The following is an 8,644-nucleotide window of genomic DNA, read 5'->3' on the forward strand; positions in this document are numbered from 1 at the left end:
GGGCGGCGCAGGCCCCCCCCGGCGGGCTCCTCAACCGCTTCGTCAGGCTCCCGCCGGGACGGGGCGGTGAGTGAGGCCGAGGGGGGCGGGGCACGGGAGGGGGCGGGGCCAAGCGCTTGGAGGGCCCGCCCCATTGGGTGGGGGAGGGGGTGCCTGTCAGCGGCCGGGCAGAGCCTCCCTGTCCAGAGGCAGTCTACCTGCGCCTTGCACTCGCGGAAGGGGAGGCGCTCTTCCCGGTCTGCGGGCTTGCCTAGGTGGGGGCAGGCAGGCGGGCAGGACTCGCTCAGCCTCCTCTCGCCTGGGGATCAGTGCTCCCTCTAAGCTGTGGAGCCTTGTGGGCAAAAATTCTGTTTTGTGAGCCACTGGCATTAGAGTGGTGAGCGAGCGATTCGGCTCCTGCATCAATTAGTTTGCTCTGGAGCCCTCCTTCCTGAGCTGAGACGAAAATGTGTGAGCCGGAGGCTAAAAACCTGTGAGCTGGCTCACACTCACTCAGCTTAGAGGGAACACTGCTGGGGATCCGTGGGCACCAGAAGGGGCAGGGGCCGTGGCTTGGGCGTTGGGGTTAGGAGCGGCGGACTCTAATCTGGGAGAGCCGGGTTACATTCCCCACCCCTCCTCCACATGCAGCTGCTGGAGTGACCTTGGGCCAGTCACAAGTTCTCTCGGAGCTGTTCTCTCCAGGGCAGTCCTGGAAAGAGCTCTCTCAGCCCCACCTGACCTCACGGGGTGTCTGCTGTGGGGAGGGGAAGGGAAAGGCGATTGGAAGCCACTCTGAGACTCCTTCGAGAGAGCCGGTTTGCTGTAGTGGTTTAGGAGCGTGGACTCTAATTTGAGAGAACCTGGTTTGATTCCCAACTCCTCCTCCACATCCAGCTGCTGGTGTGACCTTGGGTCAGCCACAAGTTCTCTTTTGGAACTGTTCTCTCAAGGGCAGTCCTCGAAAGAGCTCTCTCAGCCAATCCTAAATCACAGCCAATCACAGGCAGAGTTCCCTCTAAGCTGAGTTAGTGTGAGCTAGCTCGCAGTTCTTTGGCCACCGGCTCACACATTTTAATCTCCGTTCAGGAAGGGATGACTCCAGAGCAATTTATGCACTGGTCAAATTGCTCACTCGCAGCTTTAATGCCAGCAGCTCACAAAGTAGAATTTTTGCTCACAAGACTCCATGGCTTAGAGGGAGCGTTGCTCACAGGGTGTCTGTTGTGGGGAAGGGAAGGGAAAGTTGATTGTAAGTCGCTCTGAGACTCTTTCGGGTAGTGAAGGGTGGAGTATAAATCCAATTCTCTTATCTTATTTGCATGCAGTAGTTTCTGGGTTCAGTAGAACACATGACACTGCCTTATACTGAATCAAAGCCATGGTCCATCAAGGCAAAGGAGGTCTTTCCCATCACCTCCTGCGTGGTCCTTTTAAAATGGAGATGCTGGGGATTGACCCTGGGACCTTCTGCATGCCAAGCAGATGTTCTTCCACTGAGCCACGGCCCCTCTTTACAGCTCTCCAAGGTCTTGGTCTGAGGTCTTTCCCATCACCTACTGCGTAGTTCTTTTTAACTGGAGATGTGGGGGATTGAACCTGGGACCTTCTGCATGCCAAGCAGAGGCTCTCCCACTGAGCCACAACCCCTCTCCATGAAGCTGCTTTCTACTGAATCAGACCATTATTGGCAGACCAGGGTCAGTGTTGCCCATTCAGCCTGGCAGCTGCTCTCCAGAATCTCAGGCAGAGGTCTTTCCCATCCCCTCCTGCCTGGTCCTTTTAAACTGGAGATGCCGGGGATTGAACCCGGGACCTTCTGCATGCCAAGCAGAGGCTCTCCCACTGAGCCACAACCCCTCTCCATGAAGCTGCTTTCTACTGAATCAGACCATTATTGGCAGACCAGGGTCAGTGTTGCCCATTCAGCCTGGCAGCTGCTCTCCAGAATCTCAGGCAGAGGTCTTTCCCATCCCCTCCTGCCTGGTCCTTTTTAACTGGAGATGCCGGGGATTGAACCCGGGACCTTCTGCATGCCAAGCAGAGGCTCTGCCACTGAGCCATGGCCCTTCCCCATGAAGCTGCCTTCTACTGAATCAGACCCTTGGTCCATCAAAGTCAGTATTGCCTACTCAGACCAGCGGCAGCTCTCCAGGGTCTCAGGCGGAGGTCTTCCACGTCACCTCTTACCTGGTCCTTTTTAACGGGACATACCTGGGTTTGAATCGGGGACCTCTCTACCACTGATCCATGGCCCCTCTCTAAACAAAGCTGCCTTATACAGAATCTGACCCTCAGTCCATCAAAGTCAGAAGTGTCTGCCCAGACTGGCAGCAACTCCCGGGTGTCACAGGCGGAGAAGACAGCCAGTTCCACTGTGGGCCTGATAGACGCCCTCTGGGGGCCTGATCTGCCCCCCCCGGGCCACATGTTTGACACCCCTGGAGTAGACAATATTGACCTGGATGAACCCATGGTGTGATTCAGTAGAAGGCAGCTTCATGTATGTTCATTCCCAACCTTTCCCAGACCGGTATGCCCTGAGAATGCCTTGCGTGCCCTAGACTTAACATGTTTTATATATTTTAAAAAGATATCTGAACTGAAGGTACTTGAAATCAGTGAAGTCCATGATTCCACCCAAGCACAGGCTTTGCTTGGGAGAAAAGATAAGTCACGTTAGAGGAAGACATGTCTGCTGCCAGTGATGAGGCACACTAGCAGAATGGATCCTCTGTGTTTGGAGCAACGTTAAAAATAACTTAGAGCATTTCTGTGCTGCTGGTCTGTACATTTATGTTTCCTGTAATCGTGCAAGATGCATTTTGAAACCAGAGCTGTTTTTACACTTCTGAGAAGCAGGTGCCGGGATATTTAGGGGGGGAACAGCAGGGGAGAAGCGTTCCGTTGACACCCCCTGCTGCCGTTTGTGAGTTTAGTGTGGAAGCATCTGTCTGTCGAGCCGCTCTTGGAAATTAAGTGTCTGGTTTGATGGGGCTTTGACGTGTCCCAATTATTGTGTTCTTAATGACCTCGTTCTTGGGCCCTCAAAGTTCATCTCAGGGAATCTATAATGCTTAGTGTTTTGACAGCCATTTAGAGTGTTCCCCATACGTTCCCTTGCTGTTTCCCATACACTGTCTTGCTGTCCTCTGCGCGCCTTTCTTGTAAAGTAGAGCAGCATAATTTCCCCAGTGTTGTGAGACTGGTAAGGCGAGTTCTGAGCCAGGGACTCCCTGCTCTGTAGCCGCTGCCGTGCCGCCACCAGCTCTTGTACAGCAACATTATTTCTGTTCTATTAAGTGTAGAGATGTAAAATTTCCAGAAATTTTGAAGCTCGGGAAAAACGGAAATTTTCGGAAAAATTGAAAAAAATGCTACATTAGCATTTCTTTTGTCTTTTCTAGATTGAAAGTCATTCTATTACTTTAGGAACATAAAATATGACTATGGACATTTTTACTTGGCATGAAATTATCACAACTAGCATATTAAAAATAGAGTGCATCCAAACATTTATTACAAACAGAATACCCACCCACATGCAAAAACAAAACTGAAACCTTTTTCTTTTCTTGTGACAGTAGCACCTCCTAAAGGAAGAAATGCATCTTGTTCTTGCATTGGAGAGTTCAGTTTGTAACCTAGGACTTAATTGTCCTCAGTGCATAGAAATTAGATGAATCTGATACCGTGTGTGTGTGTGTGTGTGTGTGTGTATAAGAAATGATTTGGAAAATATTTGAACACCTTGTCTTAAAATATTTTATTCATCATGTTAAAATAAAATGTTCCATAATCAATTTTTTTCTTTTCTTTTCTTTTTTCAATTTTTCCAATTTTTCAGAAAAAAACCAAAAAGGCTTCAGGAAAAAAACGGGAAAAAACGTTTTTTTTCTGAATTTTTCCGGTTTTTTTCCGGGCCTTCACATTTCTAATTAAGTGTATACTGGCTGTGGTCACACACACTAAATAATCCACTTTCAGTCCACTTTCAAATTGGATTTTGCCAGTTCACACAGTAAAATCCAATTGGAAAGTGCATTGAAAGTGGATTGTTTAGTGTGTGTGATCGCGGCCACTGTTTTTCCATGAAGGGTAAAAAAAAAGAAGTCACAGTATAAAACAGGGAGAACAAAAACAAAAGTTAAATGCCAAAAGCCCAGATTATTATCCCAATACTGTAAGGGGTGGCGAGAAGTAGTGGCTGGCTTAAAATTAATAATTAAGCTTAGTATGGAGAGAAGAGGGTTTTCCAGGGAATTTTGAATTGCGGAAGTGTAAGAAAGAGCCATAAGAATTAAGCACCGAGGCAAACCTTCCTGCCCTCCCTCTCATGATCTACCTAAGATCACAGAATCAGCGTTGCTTTCAGATGGCCACCTAAAACCTCCCAAGAAGGAGAGCCCTCCACCTCCCGAGGAAGCCTGTTCCACTGAGGAACCGCTCCAACTGTAAGGAAGTTCTTCCTAATGTTTAGCCGAGAACTCTTCTGATTTAATTTCATCCCGTTGGTTCTGGTCCGACCTTCTGGGGCAACAGAAAACAACTCCGTGCCATCCGTACATGCTTGGTTTGCGGCGCAACAGCCTCAACAACTATAAACAGACTATCTTTACATATGTGGGGTGGAAATTTTTTCACAGAAAAAGACAGCGTCAGGAAACCTTTTGCGTTAGAAGAATTTCCACTCCACATCGCCGTGCAATTCCTTTCTGTCATCTTCTCGAATCGCTTTTTGTCGCTGATTGCATCTTGTTCATTTTGCATGCTGAGAGAAGACCCAACATCTTTCTCTGTTGCAGGCCTCAGGGTCCCACCAGCCAGGAGTGGCCACCGCTGTGTAGCTGACAACGCCAACTTGTATGTGTTTGGAGGGTACAACCCCGACTACAATGAGTCCGGCGGGCCAGAGAACGAAGACTTCCCGCTCTTCAGGGAGCTTTGGCGGTACAACTTTGCTACAGGCACCTGGCATCAAATGGACACAGAGGGCCACATGCCAAAAGAACTGGCATCCATGTCCCGTGAGTAGGGTTGCCAGTGCTCGGTTGGGGGCAGGGGATCCCCTGGTTTGGAGGCCCTCCACCCACTTCTGGGTTATCAGAAAGCAGGGGGGGGATGATGTCTGCTGGGTGCTCCATTATACCCTATGGAGACCAGTCCCCATAGGGTATAATGGAGAATCAATCCGTAGGTATCTGGGGCTCTAGGGGGGCTGTTTTTTGAGGTAGAGGCACCAAATTCTCAGCACAGCATCTAGTGCCTCTCCGCAAAATACCCCCCAAGTTTCAAAAAGATGAGACCAGGGGGTCCAATTCTATGAGCCCCAAAAGAAGGTGCCCCTGTTTTCCGTTATTTCCAATGGAGGGAAGGCATTTAAAAGGAATGCAATGTGACAGTCAGAACTCCTTTTGGAGTTCAATCACGCTTCTTCCCTACCTTCTCCCAGAGGCTCCTGGAAAGTTCCCTGCTGGCTTGTCAGCCTCACCTGGCAACGCTACCTGTGAGTGGGGGCAGGACTGAGTGGCTTTAGTCACCTGGGTGGCTCAGGCTAGCCTGATCTTGTCAGATCTTGGAATCTAAACCGGGCGGGCCAGAAGTCGGCTGTGACTTGATGGCACTTTCCACCACCGCTATGGCCTATCGCTCCTTTCTGCTGCTGGCGAGACCATAGTGGGACCCATTTTCAAATCTGGGTGGTTATTCCTGTCTCTCAAATGGCATTTTGTAGCCCCGGCCCGGCCTCTCCAATACAGCACTGGAATAAAATTTTTGTTGATTTGCACTCTTGATATTCAACCACATTGGCTGACAAAGCAGTTTACAAATCTGGAACACCAGATTGGCTGACAAAGCAGTTTACAAATCTGGAATAGTATAGCATTGATTAACAGCAGTTGCTTCAACGGCGACAACAGTTGCTGTTATCCGAATTCTGTAATGGGGAGAGTGGCAGGACTCCTGTTTGAGGGGGAAGACCCTTTCCACTGCTGAGAAAATGGCATTCTTCAGTGGCTGAAGTGCTGGAAACGGGGCCCATATAATCAAAAGGACGCAGCTGTCCCTCGTGTTCCAAATGCAAGGCTTGAACCTGACACACATGGTAGTCTCACCTCTCTTCGCACAGAATATCAACAGAGTTTTTTTAATGTAAATATAAATAACAAAATCTCTACCAACATTCCAAGTGTACAGGAGAACAATAAGCTATAGTGAATAAAACTGCCTGAACACAGTAAACACAAAGCTCTACTAGAATTATTAGCTCCGAATTCTGGGTTGGGGCTGGGATGAAGAAGAAGAAGAAGAAGAGATTGGATTTAAACCCCGCCCTTCACTACCCAAAGGTGTCTCAGAGCGGCTTACAAACGCCTTTCCCTTCCCCTCCCCACAACAGACGCCCTGTGTGGTCGGTGGGGCTGAGAGAGCTCTGGCAGAAACGGGTCTTTTTCAAGAACAGCTATGCCAGAACCATGGCTTGCCCAAGGTCATCCAGCCAGGTGCAGGCGGAGGAGTGGGGAATCAAACCCGGTTCTCCCAGATTAGAGTCCGCACACTTAACCACTACACCAAACTGGCTTGCCTGAGGCCAAAGCAAAGGTGACATTCAGATTGGGTTGCCAGACACCCCCCCTCCCATGGAGGCAGGGTTCCCCCACGGATAGGCCCCACCTCCCTGCCACGGATCAGCCGGCCCGAAAAAGAGGGAGTCCCATCTGATGTGCAGCGACATGTCTACATCACTGCCCACGTGGTCTGCAAGTGACGTCATCACATCTGGGGTGTCAGGGGGACGCTCTGGCATTTGGGCAAAAACTATGGTAGAAGCCAAATTTACCATGGAGTTTCCCCCCAAATACCAGAGTGTTACCCCAACGACCCGGATGTCACTTCTGGATCGTGTGGATAGTGACATAGACACATCGCTGTACATCAGATGGGCCTCCCTGCTGCTCCCGTTAAGTCCCCCTCCCACTGGTTGCCAGGAGAGCGACCAAGTGTTTCTAGAAAGTAGGTGGGGCTTCTGCCCAGCAGGGCTTGCAATTGGCTGTTGGAGATCCGATGGGCTGTGCAGATTTTTAAAGACATTGCTTGGGTAGCAGTTGCCGCCATAGCATGAAGATCCTCACTGTGTGTCGGAAGGTAAGCTGCGGCAGCCATCTTATGGCCGGCTCTGCCTCCAGTGGCAGCCATTTTGTAGCAGTCATTTAGCAGCAGCTGTGCCCACCACGATATGTCAGAATTCTAGTGGTGCTCTCAGGCTCAAAAACGTTGGGGACCCCTGTCTTTGTTGGTAGTTTCTCAGCTGCTGCACCACACCCGCTGCGTGATGGTGGTCTTTGGTCTGAAGGCTTGCAGCCAGTTTGGTGTAGTGGTTAGGAGCGTGGCCTCTAATCTGGGAGAACCGGGTTTGATTCCCCACTCCTCCACGTGCAGCTGCTGGTGTGACCTTGGGTCAGTCACGAGTTCTCTCAGAGCTGCTCTCTCAAGAGCAGTTCTAGAAAGAGCTCTCTCAGGCCCACCTACCTCACAGGCAGTGTTCCCTCTAAGCTGAGTTAGTGTGAGCTAGCTCACAGTTTTTTAGCCTCCGGCTCACACATTTTTGTCTTAGCTCAGGAAGGGATGGCTCCAGAGCCAACTAGTTTATGCAGTAGCCAAATCGCTCGCTCACAACTTTAATGCCAGCAGCTCACAAAGTAGAATTTTTGCTCACAAGACTCCACAGCTTAGAGGGAACATTGCTCACAGGGTGTCTGTTGTGGGGAAGGGAAGGGAAAGGAGATTGTAAATCGCTCTGAGACTCCTTCGGGTAGTGAAGGGTGGTGTATAAATCCAATCTCCTCTTCTTCTTCAGTGGAACTGCAAGGTCCAGGTTTGCTTCTAAGCATGGTTTTTGTTTGTTTGTTTGTTTGGCCAGTTGTGTTGCACGGGAACAACCTCTTGGTCTTCGGTGGCACCGGGATCCCTTTTGGCGAGAGCAATGGCAACGAAGTCCACATCTGTAACGTGAAGTACAATTGCTGGGCCCTGTTCAACTGCCGAGGGAAGAAGCCGGAACGTATCTATGGACAGGTACTGAGCCACCTAGGAAATAAGGCTGTCTTTGAGCACACACAGAGTGCATTCCTCACTGCCCACACCTGAGAACATACGAACATACAAAGAGTCTTGCTGGATTAGTCCAGTGGTCCATCTAAGCTCTCTCAGCCCCATCTGCCTCACGGGGTGTCTGTTGTGGGGAGGGGAAGGGGAAGCAGTTTGTAAGTCGCTCTGAGACTCCGAGTGAAGGGCGGGGTATAAATCCAATCTCCTCCTTGTCCTCCTCCACCTCGTCCTCCACCTTGTCCTCGTCCTCCAGCACCACCTCCTCCTCCTTCCTCCTCCTCCTTCCCACATTTGCTAAAGGTCTAAGCAGACGTCCGGCCCACAGGAGCTCTGGCCTCGGCCCCTCAGTTTGCCCCACCTGACCCCTCTCTCTCTTTCTTGCCAGGCAATGGCCATTATTAACGGCTCGCTGTACGTGTTTGGAGGAACAACCGGCTACACCTACAGCACAGACCTGCACAAGCTGGACCTCAACACCGGAGAATGGACCCAGCTGAAGCCAAACAACATGCACTGCGATATGCCGGAGGAGAGGTGAGCCCGGAGAGGGAGGGCA

At 50.4% G+C, this 8,644-nt stretch overlaps 1 protein-coding gene across 1 annotated transcript in view; it reads left to right on the forward strand.

Moving 5' to 3' along the window:
- Positions 1 to 2: 2 nt before the first annotated feature.
- The window catches only part of KLHDC10 (kelch domain containing 10), a gene marked incomplete at its 5' end in the record, with an annotated part of 22,258 nt that continues 13,616 nt past the window's right edge, over positions 3 to 8,644 (forward strand). Inside the window, 4 exons of the mRNA XM_015408743.1 lie at positions 3 to 66; positions 4,785 to 5,006; positions 7,901 to 8,055; positions 8,474 to 8,622. Of these exons, the coding sequence (XP_015264229.1) occupies positions 3 to 66; positions 4,785 to 5,006; positions 7,901 to 8,055; positions 8,474 to 8,622 (590 nt within the window). The remainder of the gene's footprint in view (positions 67 to 4,784; positions 5,007 to 7,900; positions 8,056 to 8,473; positions 8,623 to 8,644) is intronic.

This window comes from Gekko japonicus, unplaced genomic scaffold, assembly GCF_001447785.1.
Source record: "Gekko japonicus isolate JY-2015 unplaced genomic scaffold, Gekko_japonicus_V1.1 scaffold2519, whole genome shotgun sequence".
Taxonomy (NCBI): domain Eukaryota; kingdom Metazoa; phylum Chordata; class Lepidosauria; order Squamata; family Gekkonidae; genus Gekko; species Gekko japonicus.